The sequence below is a fragment of the Euprymna scolopes genome, chromosome 36, assembly GCF_053919585.1.
Source record: "Euprymna scolopes isolate OS-2025 chromosome 36, ASM5391958v1, whole genome shotgun sequence".
In the NCBI taxonomy this organism is placed as follows: Eukaryota; Metazoa; Mollusca; class Cephalopoda; order Sepiida; family Sepiolidae; genus Euprymna; species Euprymna scolopes.
Window position 1 is genome coordinate 56653209 of NC_136517.1, and position 20742 is coordinate 56673950.

The window sequence follows — 20742 nt, forward strand, 5'->3', positions numbered from 1 at the left end:
TAGAGATATGATCGCAATGATAATAAAAAAAATAATATTTTTTTTCTTCCGGGATTAAAACGTAAATAAATAAATATGGGAAGGGATTATCCAAATTCTTCAGAGACAACGGTAAAACATAAGACAGAAAAACACAACTGAAACAACAAACAAAAGGCCGATGGGAATTATGAATGTAAATTTATTTATAACAACACAAAAATAAATAAATAAATAAAAACACAATTATTTTGATAATTTAAAGAAGTAATGCATGAAAGAAAATAAATTGTCTTGATCGAGAGAGAATGTTCAAGAAAAATGCCAGATCTCAATACAACATTTTCATACTGGTTATTGTCATCTGCTCAGTTCAAAGATAGAGATATAGAGAGAGAGATTTTGCTTCACTCACTGTCTTAGCGACTTTACTTTGTTGTTGTTCTTCTTATCCGATTTCCTTCAAAAAAAAAAAAAAAAACTGGCTCCAAATAGACTCCTTTTTCAATGTTTATTAAGTGCACCGCCTCGACTTTTATCCACCGCAGTATTACTGCTAATCTTATATCTGTTCCCGGTGTCACTGTTGTCGGTTGCTTCCCTCAGCAGCGAGGAGCAGACTCTCTTGTGTCCTTCGTAAGCGCGCAGGTTAAAACGCCCCCCCTCTCTCTCTATATATATTTTCACCTCCCCCTCTCTATACAGCCTGCCAGCGTTCGCTAGCTGGTTTCCTTTTTTTTTCTTTCTTTCTCCTCTACTGTTAGTGCTCGTTAGCTATTCTTTCTTTTCTTTGACCACTCTCTATATATCTCTTCATATCCTCTCTCGTGATTGTTTTCTTGTTTTTTTTTTTTTACTGAACGCAGACAATACAATTGATGAAAATAAAACAAAAACAAACACTCCTATTCTCTCTCGATTTCAAACAACATATAAAAGAATAATTAATTACGTTTTTTTTTTTTTTTTTTTTTTTTTTTTTTTTTTTTTTTTTACTAAAAATGTAACATCCCACCACCTATTTAAGAAAAATCTTTTCCGAAGATTTTTCTAGCTTAATACTTTTTATTCGATTTCATGAAGAATAGCAAAATATCTTCAACCCGGGCTAAATTCCTGAACCGTATTTTGTCAGTTTGTTTTTATTCAAGATCTCCAATTTTTTTTTTGTTGTTGTTGTTTAACTATTAACTAAAAAAAAAAAAAAATGATAAAGAGTCTGGAAGACGTTTTTTTTTTTCTTTTTTTTTTTTTCTTTTTTTTTAAAGAAGGGTTCTAGGTTCATAATATACACGCGACAATGCATCGGCACAAACGTTATCAACTCCCCGGATATGCTAAATTTCCAAGTTATATTCTTGTAGAATCAAGCTCCAGTTTAATAATCTTCGATTTTTATCTTTCATTTTATGCAGGAAAGTGAGCGGGTTGTGATCAGTATAAACGAGTATTTGCCTGCATGAGGAGGATACATACACATCGAAATACTTTAGGCTTAAGACGAGGGCCAACGTCTCCTTTTCAACAGTCGAATATCCTTTTTGATAAGCATTAAACTTCCTGGAGAAATAGCTAACCGGGTGTTTAATACCGGCCGAGTCTGTTTGAAGTAGCACAGATCCGAAACCAGAATCACTGGCATCGATGGCCAAACGGAATGGTTGTGAGAAGTCGGGAGCTTTCAAAACAGGTTGGGAACATAATAAAGATTTGATTTGCTCGAATGCTTTTTGACAAGATGATGTCCAGGAGAATTTCACCTTCTTGGATAGCAACTGGGTAAGTGGTGACGCTATGTCGGAGAAGTTGTGACAGAATTTCCTGTAGTATCCGGCCATGCCGAGGAATCGCCTCAGACTCTTCAAGTTGGTAGGGGCAGGATAATCTATGATACCCTGAATTTTGGCCTCGACTGGGGATATCTTCCCATAGCCGACTGTATGCCCCAGGTATTTAATTTCAGCTTTGCCAAAGTCGTTTTTAGCTAAATGGACAGTAAGATTTGCCTATCGGAGTCTATCAAATACGACTCTCAGGGACGTTATGTGTTCAACTCGGCTATCATTGTATATGACGATGTCGTCAATATAGATTTCGACACCGGGTAAGTCTCGCAAGCATGAATTCATCATTCTCTGAAAGGTGGCCTGGGAATTCTTCACCCCGAAAGGCATAACTCTATACTGATATAAACCATAAGGGGTGACGAAAGCGGATATTTGTTTAGCTCGTTCAGTCAAGGGTACACACCAATATCCCTTGAGTAGGTCTAATTTGGAAATATATGTGGCCGTGCCAATCTTATCGATGCAATCGTCCATCCTAGGTATGGGGTGAGAGTCAGCTTTTGTAACAGCATTCACTTTGCGATAATCCGTAAAGAAGCGAATGGATCCATCGCATTTTCCGACTAGCACACAAGGAGATGACCAGCTGCTCTGGCTAGGTTCAATGATGCCATGTTCGAGCATATATTTCACTTCATGACTGATTATTTCTGCTTTATGTGGGTTGACACGATATGGGTGTTGTTTAATGGGGAGGGCATTTTCAATCTCTACATCATGTTGAACAAGGTTCGTTCGTTTGGGAACATCCGGAAAGAGATCGCTGTCGTCTCGAATAAGGAGGGTTATATCATCTCTTTCGTTACTTGACAAATGAGATACGAGGGAGGTAAGATTGGCTAATATTTCTGAATTTGATAACCTCAGGGGGTGTTGGTTTTTCTCCAAGATCTCTTCGTTGTCATCTATTGGTTTCCTCGCGGAAGCGGGCGCAGTGGTAACCACGATAAAGTTTAATTTATCCCTTTCGAAATACGCTTTGAGCATATGCTCAAAGCGTATTTCGAAAGGGATAAATTAAACTCTATCTGTGTTGTCTTTCTACGATCAGGGGTATTAATTACATAGTTTAGTTCGCTGACCTTCCGAGCAGTGGAACCACACCTCAAGTGGATGACCAGATAAGGGTAACAAAACAAGCACTTTGTCTCCAACTTCGAAGCTTCTGAGGACAGCATTTTGGTCATAATGCTTCTTCATTCTGGCTTGAGTTGTCCGCAGTCTTTCGCGTGCCAGTTGGCTGGTTTCATGTAGTCGATTTCGAAACCGTGATACGTACTCCAGCATGGGTTCGTGGGTGGATCCTTCCTGAAGCCATTTTTCTTTCAACAATGCTAGGGAGCCGCGTACCGAATGGTCAAACACTAACTCAAATGGACTGAATCCCAAAGATTCCTGGGTAGCATCTCGTGCTGCAAATATCAAGAAGGGAATACTCTCATCCCAATCCTTCTGGTGACCAAGGCAATAAGTTTGGATCATGGTCTTCAGTGTAGAATGAAACCTTTCCAAGGCGCCCTGGGATTGGAGGTGATATGCGCTTGACTTGACTGTTTGTATGCCCAGCATGTTCATGGACTGTTGAAATCTCCTGGACATAAAATTCGATCCTTGATCGGATTGGATTATTTTGGCAGTCCAACCATAGAGAAGTTGAGAAGGGCCTTTATGATTTTCTCAGCAGATATGTTTCTGAGTGGGATTGCTTCCGGGCATCTGGTGGATGTGCAGATGAGGGTTAATATATACTGATTTCCCCTTTTAGTCTTCGGAAGTCAACCTACGCAGTCGATCAAAATTTGGCAAAAGGGTTCTTCAAATGCGGGTATAGGATGTAATGGGGCGACTGGTATTTTCTGGTTCGGCTTGCCTATCATCTGGCAAATGTGACAAGTTCAGCAACAGTTAGATATGTCTTTGCATACCCCTGGCCAATAAAATGTTTAATGATTCTCTCGTAAGTCTTGTGAATGCCTAAGTTGCCTCCCAAGGGGATTTCATGAGCCACTTCTAATATTTCGGCCCTGCGTGTCTTAGGTAATACTAGTTGGTATAATACTGTCTTCATGCGCGGGGGATTGTGAGGGCCTCCACTTCCTCATCAGCACGCCGTTTTTTATGAAGTAACCAGAGGGTACTTTCTCCAGTTCTTTCTTGGGTAGCGCTTCTTCAAAGAGGGGAGAAATCTCCTCGTCTCTTCGCTGTTCCTCCATGATCAACTGTCGTGAGGTGGGAAATCTGGGAGAGGGTTTGTGGTTAGTAAGGAGATTATTTGTATCCACGGGTGTCGATTTAGCTTCCACCTCAGGATTCATGAATAACTGGGAGAGGTTAAGTTCTTTGTCCTCCTCGGACTGATCTTTCATCACAGACTCCTCTTTTGCAGTTCTTTTTGCGGTCTGCGCACGGGTTACTGCACATGATGGGAATATGCCGGGGTGTTGCTCTTCCATCAACTCGGTATTTTCTGAGATGTCTGGCTCCATTATCACTCTTGGGTGAGGAATGACTCTTTCTCTGGCTAGGTCATTCCCGAGTAACATCGAGATGCCCTTCATGGGTAGGCTACTGACTATGTCCACTTCTACCGGACCGCATACTATATCCGAATCAAGAGAGACTCAATGGATTGGGACATTGATGTAATTTCCATTAATTCCGCGAATCACAACGGATTCTCCTGTGGTTGTTTGTGACCCGCATGGCATACTCTGCTCGAAAATCAAAGATTGGGTTGCCCCAGTGTCTCTCAGAATTTTTACAGGCTGTTTATCCGAGCGATTATATAATGGGGATATGAAACCATTTGATATGAATGGTCTATATTCCTTTCTAATTTCGTCAGTATCTTTAAATGTAATGCGCTTATGTGAAGAGATGAAGCCTTGTGGTTTACTTGTAAATCTTCGTCCAAAATCGGCGCCTTTTCTGTCAGGGCAATGTGCCCTACCTTTTTACAGTAGTGGCATGTTATGGTTCTCCACCAGTCTGTTTGACGATAGGTAGGAGGCGGTGGCTTTGTATGGGGGTACTTGCTTCTTAATGCAGGAGGTTGGTACACATTGTTCTCGCCAACAGTTTTCCAGTGACAGCTCCTCCAAAAAGTCTTCCACTACATCCATTTCTGTAGATTCTCAAGTTAGCAACAAATTTTTGTGTATATATATTTATTTGGCTGTCAAGCCCCCGATATGATTTTACTTTTGCTAGACTCGTTGTCTACGCCCTGAAAAGAAAAACTGCGTAGTTCAGTTTTTCAGAGTTCCCAGATTCTGGTGTCCATATAATTTTTCTTTTCCAAGAAAATAAAGGATTCTTTCAATGATTGACCATATGCTTTTCTTTACATGTGTGGTCAATTTTTTAAGAAAATTAAAAAGAAAAATCCCGGACGAGCCCCCATGTGACAACCTTTAATAAAAGACCATTGTTTTTTGGCAGACAGAGAGACTTACTTGCTGGTAGTCAAAGAATGTGCATCAGTTTTGGGCTCTTGTCCAGGGGTTGAGATTCCCAAAGGGGCTAAGTGGAAGATCACTTCTTCCTCCTTTGACCGAGAAATCATCTGAAAGAATTTGAGTTGAAAAATCCTGCATCTTAAAACAGTCCAAAAGAACCTGAGTAGTTTAACTTTCCCATTGCATGATTGTATCTGAAATATTTTATGCAATAATTATTTTTCGTTTATAAAAAAAAGTGATTTCTGAGTTGTTGATTGTTTTCTTTGGATTGTTTGGAGCATAATTCAGTTAATTTGCAGATCTACCCTGAAACCGACACTTAAAACTGCAACTGCGAGAGGCCCATATTTGTTGATCAGTGCACCTGTAAAAGAAGGGCTCAACCTCTACAGTATCTTGATGGCAGCTTACATGTTAAAGGTATTGTCACACAGATTTAGGTTGTGCGTGCTCTAAGCATTAGAACAATGATTTCCAGTGACCAGTGAGTGTTTGTTCACATTTTAAAAGGTCCCTCATTAGATGAAGACAGAAGCGGTGGTAGACCAACAGGTCATGGATATGTCTGTTGCATTTTAATTTTAAAAAATCCAGAAGTTATGTAGGGGATGTTTATACATGCTTGTCTGACACCACCACTTTTCTTGATCATTGCCGTTTCATCTAGTGGTAGGTATAAAAATAAGTTTCTTTTCATGAAGAAAGATGACACAAGCAGATATTCGCTGAGTTTTCTTCAAGATTTATCTTAAGAGAATTGACTCAAAGAGAAAGACTAATGTTCCTTCAGCTAATTATTTACTTCTTACCATAACAAATGAGTGATGTACACAGACAGATGGCAAAGTAACATTCGCTTAGATTACAAAGTTTTGTACATTATTGGATGTGTCTCATTTGCATGGCTTCCATGAAAAGACCAATTTGAAAAACATTGTTTCTTCCAACTTGAAAAAACATAACCTCATACTATTTTGTCTACAGCGTTTAACCTGCTGCCTCTGCTTCAACTTTGTCACTTATCTCTGGGAACGATTCTGTTCTGTAAATCTGAGTTATCATCAGGCACTCAGTGTGACCTTTGTCTAAATTCACACTAGCCAACTTAATCACCATTGACAGAGGGTCTCTAATATGTAACCTGTGTAGTTATTCTTATATAGAGGCATGCCACCCCACTTATTTCATTCATAAAAGATACAATTGATTTATAGAAATAAAAAGAAAAAGTGCAGTTGTGATAATTTCCATTTAATAAAATGCAATTCTTATACAAGAAATGAACATTTTTGCAATGCAAAAGTAAATTGAACTGAAAAAAAAAAAAAAAAAAAAAAAAAAAAAAAAGTTCATCGTTTTACATTTTAAATATTGGAAAGTTGTAGTGGTGTGGCATGCCAGGTTCAAATCTAGTCAGTTCCATAGCACCATTTTCACTTATGGATGTTGGCAACTTTCATCTCATCCCTTTTGCAATAGTTGAATCTAGGAAGGAAAAAAAAAAAAAAAATAGCTCTTGTTCAGACCCTCCCCCCACTATATTAAAAACCAAAATGAAAAATCTGTACAATACACACACCCCTGATTAAGCAACAAAATATTATATTTCAAAAATTATATAAATTGATCAAGTAGTTTTATTTTTAAATAAGAAAATTGTTTTTAAGTGATTAATGGTAGGTATGTGCAAAATGAATAGCCGATGCTCAAAATGTATAAACATTTTAACCCCTCCCTTTACTTAAAAATTGGTCCAAAATCAGGAAATTAACCAATTTTAATTAGATTTTCAGTATTTATAAAATAATGATCACGGAATATATTGAACTCGTTATTTTTATTCAAATCTTAGTGAAAATGTATTATTTTATTTAAACAAAAAATACCTTTACGAAAGTTATGGTTTTCAGTAAAAAAAAAAAAAAAAAAAAAAAAAATATAAAAAAAAAATGAAAAGAATTTATTTTTACTTTTTTATGAAAATAAAAAAATCGTAAAATATAACAATTAAAAAAAATTATTTTTACAGAAACATTATGATAAAAGCCTCTAAACGTGTATTAATAAATTCGATATAACTCAAAGAAAAATGAATTTCTCAAACTACCGATATTATCATTGAATTAAGCATTGTTTATTTAATATTTTCACAAAAAATCATAATAGCAAAAAATATTTCTACTTTTTTTTTTTTTTTTTTTTTTTTAAATTACAGGTTTCGCATAATTTTTATATGTAAGATTTTAATATTTTCCGTGCTTGAAAGAATGTGAAACTTTCGGCGTAACATAAGTTTTATAAAACCTTGAACAATAATTAAAAAAAAAAAAAAATTTAAAAACCGGAACATAGAAAAATAATTAAATTAAAAAATGCTAAAAATGATACAAACGTTCAGGATGGGAGTGTACGGATGCACGTCTGGAAAAAAAGAAAACTAACATCCCCCCTTCCTACCTTTTAATTACATGACGTCATCTTCAGTCTTTCGACTAGCTGAAATTTTGGGCTTCGGTATATTCCGTGTTTACAAGCAGAATCACTCGGTTTTTGGGCTAATTAATTTATGTTTTGCACAAACAAGGTTTCTTTTTTTTTTTTTTTATTTAATTCAATATCTTAGGACTTTACTAATTTTCTTTGAAATAGACCCAGAAAAATAATATTTATCTTTAAAAGGATTTTTACAATGAATTTATTTAACTTCAAAATTTAGCTGAATTGGTTAGCTCACCGTGAAAACATTTTTTATAACTTTTTTTTTTCATGTGTACAAATATTTTTTTCCTTTTGGAAATTAAGTTTATTCTTTAAACTTTCAAATACAATCGAAAAGTAGCCGGAGACCTACAAAAAAATTATGATAAATCGACTTTCAAAACTACGTCCCCTTATCTTTGTCCGTCCATTTTTGCCCGTACCTAATTAATGGGAATTCAGGCATTATAAAACAAATCTTGCAAGTTTGATTTGTTGAGTTATCTCCCTTTGTTTTCACAATGGCAGACAGGACAACCACTCTTTTACTCAAAGTTTGATTTTTTTTTATTCAAAAATAAAACTACTTGATCAATTTGTGATTTTTAGAATACGATATTTTGGTTTCATCACGGATGCGTACACCATACAGATTTTTCTTTATTTTTTTTTATTTTTAATATAAGTGGAATTCTGGACAACAAAAAATTTTCTTAACAAAAGTTTTATTGACTCGTACATTATCAATTCTTACTATTTATTCAATTCTTCAATACAATATACAAAATTATATTTCTTAACATGACAAATATTGCCAATAGTTTGGTTTTTTTTTCTTAAAAAAAAAAAAATAAAAATAAAAAATAATAATATGCCGAAATGTAAATCAACATGAATAAAGGGTGACTGGAGCAGTTATAATTCAATTAATAATGGCAGAGCAATATTTCTACCTACATCTGTTGTAGAAAAAGTCAAACCAAAAGTAAAACTAAAGTTTAGTTTTTGTGATGCAACATGTTTTTCTTTATTGACAAGCTGTACATACTCAGTGTTCCCAGGATGTGGCAAAGTCATTTTATTTTTATTTGTTTGTACATTTTTCAACTTATACAGAAAACTGGGGAGAACTTGAATGCCTACTAGACACTGTCCTCGAGTGTCTAAGGTCTCTCTGTACAGGGGTTTGTCAGAACAATATGGCATGAGGATACTTTTTCCATAGAAGTAAACCCTGACCAAATATTCAAAACCACATAGTATTCGCTGCCCAAATAAGATCTCCTCACTATGGCTAACCCACATTAGCTTTTACGAGGAATGGTGCACCTTCTCCAAGTGATGTTACCTCAAGTAACAGCACAAAACTGGATACTCCACCAGACTAGACAAATTCTTGTCCTGGAATTCAGTAAGACGAAGAGACCAAATTAAAAGATATAATACAATATATGAAAATGGTTAATTGGGAAGAGGAAAATTATGTTCTCAACTTCTTTATTAACTCAGTGGTTTGAGAAATAAAGAACTTAAGTGGAACATTCGAATATCTATGTATCTCATATAGACTTCAAGTGTTAGCCCCAGGTTGTGGGACCCTTGATTTCTGAGAACTTCTGACTGAAGTAAAATAAAATAAAAAAAATAAAAAAATTTTAATTGTAAAGTAGAAAACTTATATTCGCCAATTACAAATTAGAGTTATCTATTTTACTGATTTTTATTTTTAGGTGATTTTTTGTTTCATAGTAAGGGCTCAAACAACTGTTAATAAGTCATTGTTTTAATAAATCGTAGTGAAAAACATTGCTAATAATATAGCACAGCAGTATAAAAAAAAAAAAAAAAAAAAAAAATGAAAATTGGTTAGTCAAAAACAGAGTTTGATTTGTCAACTTAAATGCTATTTGGGTCTGACTTTGAAAATCTAACAAGATAACTTTACATATTAGATTAATGGAAATCTATATCTATATCTGGAATGTTGTCTAATCTTAATTAGTGTGTTACCCAGTCAAACATTTTTGGACAGATTCAAAATAGTTTGGAATCAAGAATTAGGAAAGATTATTTGTGATCTGTACAAATTTACAGATTTTTTTAAAAATCCGATTTAAACGATAAACAAATTTCTGTGATAGAAAAAAAACCCAAAGAAAAGTTAGTAAGGATAAAATATTATTTTAAAACATTTTGCATATGATAAGAAAAAAACTTTGAAGCATGGTTAATATATTTTTTATATATTCACAATATTTAAGTTGATGGAAAAATGAATCATACGTAATCCACCTAAGCAAAAAAAAAAAAAAAAAAAAAAAAAAAAAAAAAAGGAGGGGGGTGGGAGAACAAAGCATGTATGTAAAGACAAAACGTTTCTTTTTTAAAAAGAAGGAAAAACGGTAAGGAAAGAAAAAGTGCTAAATTTACTATGAATTTTAATAAAACTGTACAATTCGAAAATTGGCAGTCTTTCCTGTAATAACAGACTTGTGTTTTCTTAAAAACAATGGGTAAAAATTTGGAAGAGATTTGATTGATAAATAATAATACAACATTCAATTAAGCATATTCAGCATGATAAAATGTTAAGATATAAACAAACATAATTGGTTATAAAAAAATTGCATGAATATAAAAATTAAAAGAAAATATATATAATATAAATTAAAAGAAAAAAAAACAAAAAAAAAACTGGTTCAACCCTTCCAAAGTTTAAGTGAAAGATCACAGGGTACAGAATCTTGCAATTACGTTATATTTTCTTCCATCTTGAATACACATTTTTTTTTTTTTTAGATTATAAAGAAACTTTGGTAGTCATCCAAAATTCCCCCTAAATTAAAAAACAAAAATAAGAAAAATCTGCATGACGTATGTACTCCTGAAGAAACAAAAATATCATACTCCAAAAATCATGTAAATTGATCCTGTAGTTTTATTTTTAAATATGAAAATCATTTTTAAGTGATTAATGGGAATTTTTTTGTTTTTTGTTTTTTTTTAGTTATTTTTAAAATAGCGGACAAGATAGCTGTTTTCTGTTACTTTTAATATCTGATTTTCTTATTTAAAAACACCAATTGATCAATTTACGTGATTAATTTTTGGAATGTGATATCTTAGTTTCGTCACGGCTACATACATTATACAGATGTTTCTTTTTTGTTTTTTTTAATATGGGAGAGATTCTGGACAAGAATCAATTTTTATTTTTAGATTATAAAGAAACTTTAAATGCAGCAAGGTGGATGGTAGAGAATAGAAATAGGAAAAGCATGAAAAGGGTCTTTATAAATCAATATTTAAAATCCCAAATATTTTACTGAACACCAACATCTGGTATACCTAACTTTCAGACCTTGACATCACAGATGTCAGAAATTTTTTCCCATACTGGCTCCAAATTGAAAATAATAAGGATTTTAGACATTAAATTTAAAGAAAGTTCTTATACAAACTAAAGAGAAGTTTGCATGACAGTTGGAAGCCATTGGCTAGTTGATTTAGTTTTGCTGGTATTTTGAAAATAATAGTTCAGATCCTTTATTATATATATATATATATATATATATATATATATATATAAATAAATAAAGGATCTTATATATATATATATATATATATATATAGGTGGGATAACAGAGTTTTGGACCAACCTGTACCAACAGATCATAGGTCGTTTAATAAATACTATAATTGTGGTATTTTAATCTTTCAAGATAAAATTCAATTAAAATTTAATTTAATTTAAGATTCAAGATAATTTAATTTCTTGATTCATTTGTGTGTGTGTCCAAGGTTACATAAATGTCCTAGATTTATGTTGGGCTTGACTGATTTGGAGCTTGCCTTTTCATCCCAGCAAGATTATTAACAACTTACAGTGGTCAGGTGAACTTTCCTCGAGTCAACGGCCAGCTAGCCTTTTGTATATGTGACAAGACATAGAAATGCTTAGGTTGGTATCTATTAAGACAATCAGGAAAGATGTTCCCTTCCATTTTCATGAAGAAGAAAAAAAAAATTCAAATGAAATGCCTTCCTGCTATGTCATAATGATATAGATTTCTTTTGGGGTTCGGGTGTCAATTGGTTAGAAAGTGGGATTTGTGATTCTTGTCCAGAATCCTCCCATATTAAAAATCAAAAAACAAAGAAAAATCTTCTTGTGACGAGACAAATAAATATTTTAAAAAATACTATAAATTGATCAAGTAGTTTTATTTTCATAAAAAAAATATTTTTTAAATGATTAATGAGAATTCGTAGGCATTACAACATAAATCTTGCAAGTTTTGAATTATTGTTGAGTTATCTCCCTTATTTTGGGGGATTTTTTTTCAAAATGGCAGGCAAAAATGGTCATTCTTCTGATACTTATTAAATTTGAAAAACAAACCAAAAAAATTACTTAATTTACATGATTCTGGACAAGAATCAGATTTATTTTTTGCAAAACGTTTCCTCATTTGAAAAAGCTCCACAAGCAGACATTGTGGGAAGCCTTTTATAAGCCAATGCATGAACATAAGTTTGTTGTTATGCTTTTAGTGAACATGTGTTTGCGTAGGGAAATACCATTCCTCTATAGATAATTATAAACTGTTTATATAATAATGGTATTTACTTATGCAAACTCATGTGTCCACTAAAAAGCAAAGCTATACTTTGAAATATTATCAAAATTATACTCCATATATGGTTTCTTTATACATTCTTTTTATATGTCCCTAATAAGGTAAATAATTGTTTCTGCATGTCAAAATAAGTAAAAAAAAATTTTAGATAATGAAAAATGACCAAGTAGAAGATCTGCTAAAATTATTTCTTTTTACAAAAAAAGCTTATTTCAAAATAAATTTCAGATTACAATTATTTTATCAAAATCATAGACAGCAGTTACCGCCCCTACGTTTTTAACAAATCTTCAAAACTTTAAAAATATGATAAAACTTTAAATTATATTTTTTACTTGTAATTATTTTTGTACGTAATCATGTTTCATAATTTTTGGAATTCATACTAATTTCGATATAACACGTAAGTACGAAATAGTGCATTTATTTAGAATTTCATTATACTATACAAGCACCATGAACTTTTCTTGTATTCCTTCTACCCAATTTTTTTTAACCCAGATTCTTGGTAATTGTCAAGAAATTACATTTAAAGTGATATGCAGCACTAAATTAAATGGGTTCATATTCATATTGTAAAATGTTGTACGAATATGCAGATTAAAAAACTAAAAATACAACTCTAAAGCAAGTTTTTTTTTTATGGAAATCGCTCCAGACAAGGCATGGAGCCATCTGATATAAGTTTTACCACAAAAAAACAAACTTCAAAGTCAAAAACTAACCAACAATAAGTGGATAGATTCCAACCCAGAAAACGGCATTTCTTCCCCCTTTGTCAGAACGTCATTCATGGAATGTGAGGACTAATGGACAAAATAAGGGAAGCAAGAGTAATGAGGCTGCTAAAAGTAAACCACTTTCTACTCTCCTAAGAAAAAAAAAAAAAAAAAAAAAAATGAAAGACAGTTTTAAAATTTCTGTTGTAAAAACATCTAACTCCTAATTCTTGCAAAAATTTTTGATTCACCACTTTGACTCTCCACTCCAGCTTAAAACCTTGCTACTTGTTTTAAGCGATTATGTTTTTTTTTTTTTTTTACAAGAAAAACTTATTGCTAAAGCAAGCGAGTTGGAATTAAATATTTTCGTTTTAACAAATAAATAAAATTTTGCTTTTAATAAAAATAAAAATTATAAACTTTGCAAATATTCAAAGAATAAAAATACTAGCGCTAAACAAATACTTAGAGTTTGTATTTCATGAGTGCAGAGTATTTGGCCGAGAGGGGGGTATAAAAATGCTAGCTTACATAGAGAAAAGAACTCTTGGCTGGAAAGAAAAAAATGTGAATTGGAATTTCTCTCTTTTTTTTTGTACGAATTTTAGGCTGTTCTTTCATGTTTAAATGTTCTCGTGTCTTTCATTATGAAATGATGCATCCACTGTCATTTTTCGGGTCCTTATCCGACATTGGATATTCTTTCTCTTTCACTTGCGGAAGTTCCTCAGATTTCATAGATTCTTTCTGCAAAAAAACAAAACAAAAAAATAAATAAATTAAACAATCTAACATAAAACATAAACAAAATGCAAATTAAGTTTAAATACATAAAAAATAAAATAATAAATAGAATAATATTAAATATTAACACAAACCATATAATATTAAGTTTAAAGAATAATAGATTTTTAAACAAAATAAAAAAATAACTTCAGATCCATTTCAATTATGGTGAAATTGCTCATGTTTACAAGAGCTCCATATATGTGTTTGAACTAAAGTTAAACATATCTGAAGAAGGAAAATTTTCCTGAAAAAAAAAAATAAAAAAAAAAAAATAATCATGCAATATTGAACTTCCATCGGACCATACTGATGCAAGTAAGAACACAATACAAGTATAATATATATATATATATATATATATATATATATACTCTAATAGAAAAATGTGAGCATGAAAAGTAAAGGACAAGTTATTAAAACTGAAAAAGAAAAGGACAAGATATTCTAGTAAAAAATATAATAAATTTATAACTTAAGATATTGCAGCATTAAGAATTGATTATATAATGTTATAAATTGAATTAAAAAAAAAATCTTAATGCGGCAATATTTTAAGTTATAAATTTATATTTTGTACTTTTCTTTTCCAGTTTTAACAACTAGTCTTTTACTTTTCCATGTTTAAGCTTAACCATATTACTTTTCATGCTCGCATTTTTCTATTGTAATCCATGATTTTTTCAGACTTCCAGTAAATTCACTTGTTCTTTGTATAATTTCAGTCTTATTTTTTTGCCCCATAAACGTAGCATAAACATATGTAATAACAATGTACGGCACTCGTTTGCTTTCAATAAAATCCCCAATTATCTCCCTTTCATTCTGTCTGTTTCACTTGTTACTTCTCTTTTTGCAAGAGCAGTGAATTGATAGCAACAGTAGTCGCTGAAACAACGGAGTTGCTATGGAAACCAGTCATAAAAAGAATGACACACCTCCTTACGTTTTTTTTAACGATCTTCAATACCAGTAAATTCATCATAACTTTTGTTTTACTAAACGAAAATTGAATTTTTTTTTCACAATATTGCTGAGAAGGTGATCTATAAACTGTAATAATTGTTTGAAATTTGGTCAAAAAATGAGTGAACGGTGAAGCTTTAAAACAGTTCTAAATGACTCAACCATATATTCAAACACGGTAGTGTTTGAATGATATATATATATATATTACACACACACACACACACACACTGAAAATTGGATTCAAATTCTGTAAATCAAAATTTACAACAAATTTATTTTTCAACAAGGAATACAAAAATTAAAGTTTTTCCTTATTCTATAAAGTTCAAATGAATGGCTCATATCCTCAAAGAAAACGTAGTTAGCAAAATGATATTCATAAGCAGACTATAAATTTTGCTGGTTGGCACAAGTTGAAGGCTAAAATTTTGAAAGAAAACATTTGTTTGAAGACTGGTAAGATACCGAAAGGAATAGATTATTATTGCGCTATCATGAATATTGAGCTTTTTCCTCTGGTTGAGATAAATATTACTACTTATACTTGCTTCAAGTTTACAGAATTATTCAATTTGCAAACTGAAATTAATTATATATATATATGAGTAAAACGATTCATAATTAAAAATCAGTTTCAAAAAAGAAAACAAACAAAATCGTTTTACTCAATATTAAAATAGCTCTAGGATATCTATACCTATTGAGCTTCTATATCTATGAGCATTGTTTTCTTTTAATTTACTAATACATTAAAATAAACTCTGCTCTTTAGACTTCAGGTCTAATTCCCTCAAAGAAAAAAAAAAAGTATATATATATATATATGATGGCAGCAACTCGTTCTCGAGTGTTGCCATTACTTAATATATCTCTGGCTCAAATGACGCAAGCATGAGCGCAACTAGCAGCATGTGTCAGACGGTCACCTCGATGAAACTTCTATAGTCCAGCACATCCACTGATGACTGGGTCCAAGCTGTGGTGCCCTGAACACCTACCAGGCCAGACTCTGGAAGTTCCAGAGCCTTTATCGCCATTCACGCTCATATCTGCATCAGTCCTCATTGAATGTCTGTTTGCCATTTCAGGCTACAGCCAGCCTTTTTACTATCGAGATACACACTGATTGCAAAGTGTGTATTCCACTGCATATCAAGTAATGTCTGTGCTTGAAGTTTTTCATAGTGAGGAAAGACTTAGCACTCTCTAAACAACTGCCACATTGAACCAAAAAGAAGAGCAAGTCAACATCATTGGAAGCAGCAGTCGCCACAGGTTTTATATCAGGGTTTTCCTTCTCCTAGAGTGGTTGCCTTCACCACGGCTTACGGGAGCCCTCTCCACTCACCATGCCATTTGATCCATGACTGGGACTTAGGTTGCTGGGCACCAGAGCATACTTCACACGCCGCTGGATCATTTATGCCACAGCTGACAGGGCCTAAGCTCCTCTAAAGATTTCTGTGATGGTTACCTCACTCTTAGCCTTTGGTTAAAAGAACCTTAACCCACAAGGCAGTGGAGGTCCAGTTATACGACGCAGGACACTCACCGTTCATCAGAGCCCCGTCTGCGTGGCAGTGGTCACGATGTGCACGTGGGGTTGATTTGTCTGGGAGAAGCACAGTATGATGCTAAGATATATGTGTGCTTTTAACACACGTCCACACCAGACCTTGACTATATATATATATATATATATCAATAATAGGTGAATCGGCATATTTTATTCCACTGTTATGTCTTAATTTGAGTTTGTCTTTCAATTACACTTCATTTCCTTCATAACATAAAAATTGTCAGATTTTCCAAATCAGACTTAAATATCATTTAAGCAAACAAATCAAACTGAGCATACATTGCTATACCATGTTACTTAGCTACAATTTATTTCAAAAGTTACTTAGTTCAAACCAATACAACCAATAATATGAAGCATTGTTAAATAACGCCCCCCCCCTCCTCAAATAGCATGGGAGATAACTTTTAAACCAAAGAACATAATACAAGTTGTTTAAGTTTAAATATGTACAAACAAATAAAAATTACAATGACTTTACTGCATCCCGGGCAACACATACATTGGTATACTTGATCAGGAGATAAGCATTCATATGGACGACTGAATAAACATTAAAAGAAAGCTACTAAATGCAACTCTTCACACGAATGTTCATTAATTTTAAAAGAAAGTTCATCAGATTCAAGTACTAATGAAACTTCAATGCACCGAAAATCATATTTCAAATGATCTGCATTCAACTGAAAAATATGTCGATTTTAGAAGCAGTTTTAGTCCAGAGTTTAATATACAAGTGTTAATTAAAAAAAAAAGGTTCTTTTATAATTCCGCTTTCTGCCTTATCAAGTCTAGCTGTAAGGAAAAGTTCCTTCTGCTTAATACTTACGTAATATCAGTTTAATTTTAAAACTCTACATAAAAAGAAGTCTTTACTTTGAAATGCTTCTGTTTAGGAATGGTTTTAGTTTAAATAAAATGTTATAATCAAGATATATTTTTAATCATTACTTTGAATTTTTCTTTTACAATGGTTTCAAATAATAAAAAATATATTTTAAAAGTTTACATAGAAAATAGTCTGTACTTTATAATTTAAAATTTTTAAAAAATTTCAAGTAAAAGCCTAAAAAAAATACTTTGATTATAACATTTTATTAAAATTAAAGCCATTTTAAAAAAGAAGCATTTCAAAGTAAAAATTTGTTGTTTTTTTTTAATGTAGAGTTTTAAAATTAAACTGGAATTATGTAAGTATTTATCAGAAGGGACTTTTTCCCAGTATACATTGGCAAGATTTCTGTGAAAGTGGAAGTTGAAAAAAAACTTAATAAAAAACAAAAAAAAAAACAACTAGTTACTTACCTTTTGCTGTGTGTTGACAACACCTGTGTTTGGAACAGTGAACTTTTGATAGACACCGGCTGACCAGATATTGTTGAGCGGGACTGGCTGGAATTCTTCAGGACTAACTAATCCGTAAGTGGCTTTCAATTCAATAACAGGGGCCTCAAAAGGAATCTTTTGATGATAACTATAAGAAAAACGATTAAATACAAATAAAAACAAACAAAAAAAAAACCCCCATTAATATATACAACTAAAACACTAAAAATATTATCTAGAGAGGATAGAAAGAGATGGGGGAATCTAGCGTTTGGAGAGTAGAGGGAAGAGTGAAAGAGGGAGAGAGAATGGGAGAGGAGCTGGGAATGGGAGAGGCAGGGAAAGAGTTTTTCAATTGTATTACATTATAAGTGGCCTTCGGGACGAGATCAAAGTGTAGTATCTGTTCTTCAGATGCTGCACTTCTATTTCTTGTTCTCTTTCGGTGGAGGAGAAATCCTTCACGACTGAGACAATTTTTATTTTTGTACCTTTTCTCCACGTTAAAAAACGACCCTGGTGTCTAACTCTGTCCCGTGGGGAGGCATAGTAAATAGGTACATTATAAGTGAGAGTGTTTATTTACCTCCTCTTCAGGAGGTCAAATACAAGGTCAAGTGTGGTTTTGAAAAACTAGCACACTAGGAGAAGCGCACTTTGTTACTACAAAAATGCCTGAACAGTCCCATTGGCATCTTCCAGTAGAAATGCCTCAGTTAATTAGCACTAAAAGAGAAGAAAGGTGGACTGATTGCCAAGAACATATACTTGATTGGTATAAGTGAGAGAGAGAGAGAGAGAGAGAGAGAGGGAGGAGAAAGATTGAGAATAAAAAAAGGTAAATAAGTAGAAATTTTTTTCTCTTCCACATTAAAAAAAAAAAGTTAATCAAAAGTTGTCAGCTAAGTTGTTTGAATTGTTTTATTTGATGACATATTAACAATAACATACCTGTCTATTTTTTTGTTTATTTTTTCATTGTCACTTCAGTGTAAGGAGCTACTATTTTGTTCCATGTCGACAGGGGATTATATGAATCAATGAGCGAGCTGTCTGTTCACATTACATTTACATTTCTACTTCCTTGACTGTACTAACATAGAGGAAACAAGGAGGAAATTCCAAAATCTAGTAGTCCGAGGAAAGAGACTATTAGAGTAGAAGGTTTTCTGGAATATAGAGATCTCTCCAGTGAAGGGGTGAGATTTTGTTGCTAGACAGGTTTGTTGAGGGTATGTACGTCGAGGAGTTACAAGTGCAATGAGTTCATCAGGGCATATTCCATTAAAGTACTTATAAAAGAAATACAGCTAAGCAACATTGCAGTGATGGGACAGGGGTTCAAGCTTTATTGATAGTGTGGGATATATTAGATTGGAGACTCTTTTTGGACACTGTCTGAGAGGGAGAGACTACTGATAGATGCGCCATGAGCGAATGGAAGCAATTGAACACAAGTTTCTGGTAAATGAGAGTTCAATTTGTATTAGAATGTAATGGATTCAACTGGATTTGAACTTAGCCGATTCCATAGTTTGTGCTGATAAGCACAAGACCTATTGGCAATTGTTTGATTTTGAGATATTTTTTTAAGGAAATTTAAATCAAATATATAGTTCTGACTGCAGAAAAGAAATATGTTAAGATAAATAAATGAAAATACATGTGGATCATATCTTTTACCAGATATTTCAATTACTTGTTTATTTTGATACATCAGTTTCTACAATAAAAAAAATAAGCATTTTCATTTTTTCAAAACATTTCCGTTTAGAATGCAAGTAACTCTTGCCTTGAATTTTCAGTGACAAAACAATCATCTGGATAAATAAATCCATTATTCTCATAATTGTTTGAATTAACTGAATAATTATATCAAGAAACGTCAAATAACTAACAAAATTGTCTCAGCCCTTGGAAGAAGCAACACACATGCAAACAGGACATTGGTTTGTAATGATGTATTATTTTAACAAATTAAAATATTACTATATATGTAATTACTATATATATATATATATATATATATGTGTGTGTGTGTGTGTGTGTGTGTGTGTAATTATTATTATATTATGTATATATTATATATCTAAGTAATAACATAGGTCATCTCGATGTATGGAAAGGTAAATAAATGTGTGGATCATATATTTTACCTGACATCTTAAATGATTGTTTTGTTTAATGCTTATCAGTTTTAATAACAATATACTTTCATTTTACTTAATATCATCTGTACTTCTATCCATCATGGTTCCCTGATCATTTTGGTCTTTTTAAACAGAATTGAGAGAGATTGGAAATCACAACATTCCTTTGACCTTAATGAGAAAAAACATAGAATAACATTCTGATCCACATCTAAAGGCACGTTAAAAGATAAATAAATGAAAATACATTTGTGGATTATATCTTAACAAACATCTCAATTTTCTTTGTTTTGTTTAATATGTAGAGATACATCAGTTTTAAAACTAGTCTGCTAAATAGCTTCGCGCAAAGACACAATTTGTAAAAAAGAAAGACTAAACAATTATTTCCCTTGCCTCTGGCAAGCAGGTCTCAACACTAAAATCACTTTTTCCTTTTTATCCCCCGGGTGGTATACGATGGTGCGTCACGCGTTCCAAGCATGCTTTTACACATGCAAACCAATTTTGTAATGAAATGAACTTTCGCATACTATCCAGGTTTATCGAGATAAGCTAAATATTGCAACAACATTAAACGACAGTAAAAACATTAAACAAAATACTTAATCTCAGTCCATACATGATCGGCAGAGATCAACAATGCGCACGTATGCATGCACACACATGATCTTATGCATTTTTCACCAAAAGCTATTGTCTGTAAAAAATATGTATAAATATTCTTGTTTTAAATAAAGTCTAGGTTGTAATATATATATATATAAATATATATATATATATATATATATACATAAAAAACTAT

The 20742-nt window shown here is 32.5% G+C and overlaps 1 protein-coding gene across 1 annotated transcript in view; it reads right to left on the bottom strand.

Annotated features, from left to right (window-relative positions):
- Positions 1–11970: 11970 nt before the first annotated feature.
- Positions 11971–20742, bottom strand: part of LOC145260513 (BRO1 domain-containing protein BROX-like) — a 55374-nt gene continuing 46602 nt past the window's right edge. The window contains exons 10-11 of the mRNA XM_080118642.1: positions 17767–17935; positions 11971–13874 (exon numbers count right to left, since the gene is read on the bottom strand). Coding sequence (XP_079974768.1) covers positions 13773–13874; positions 17767–17935 — 271 coding nt within the window. The 3' untranslated portion in view covers positions 11971–13772. The remainder of the gene's footprint in view (positions 13875–17766; positions 17936–20742) is intronic.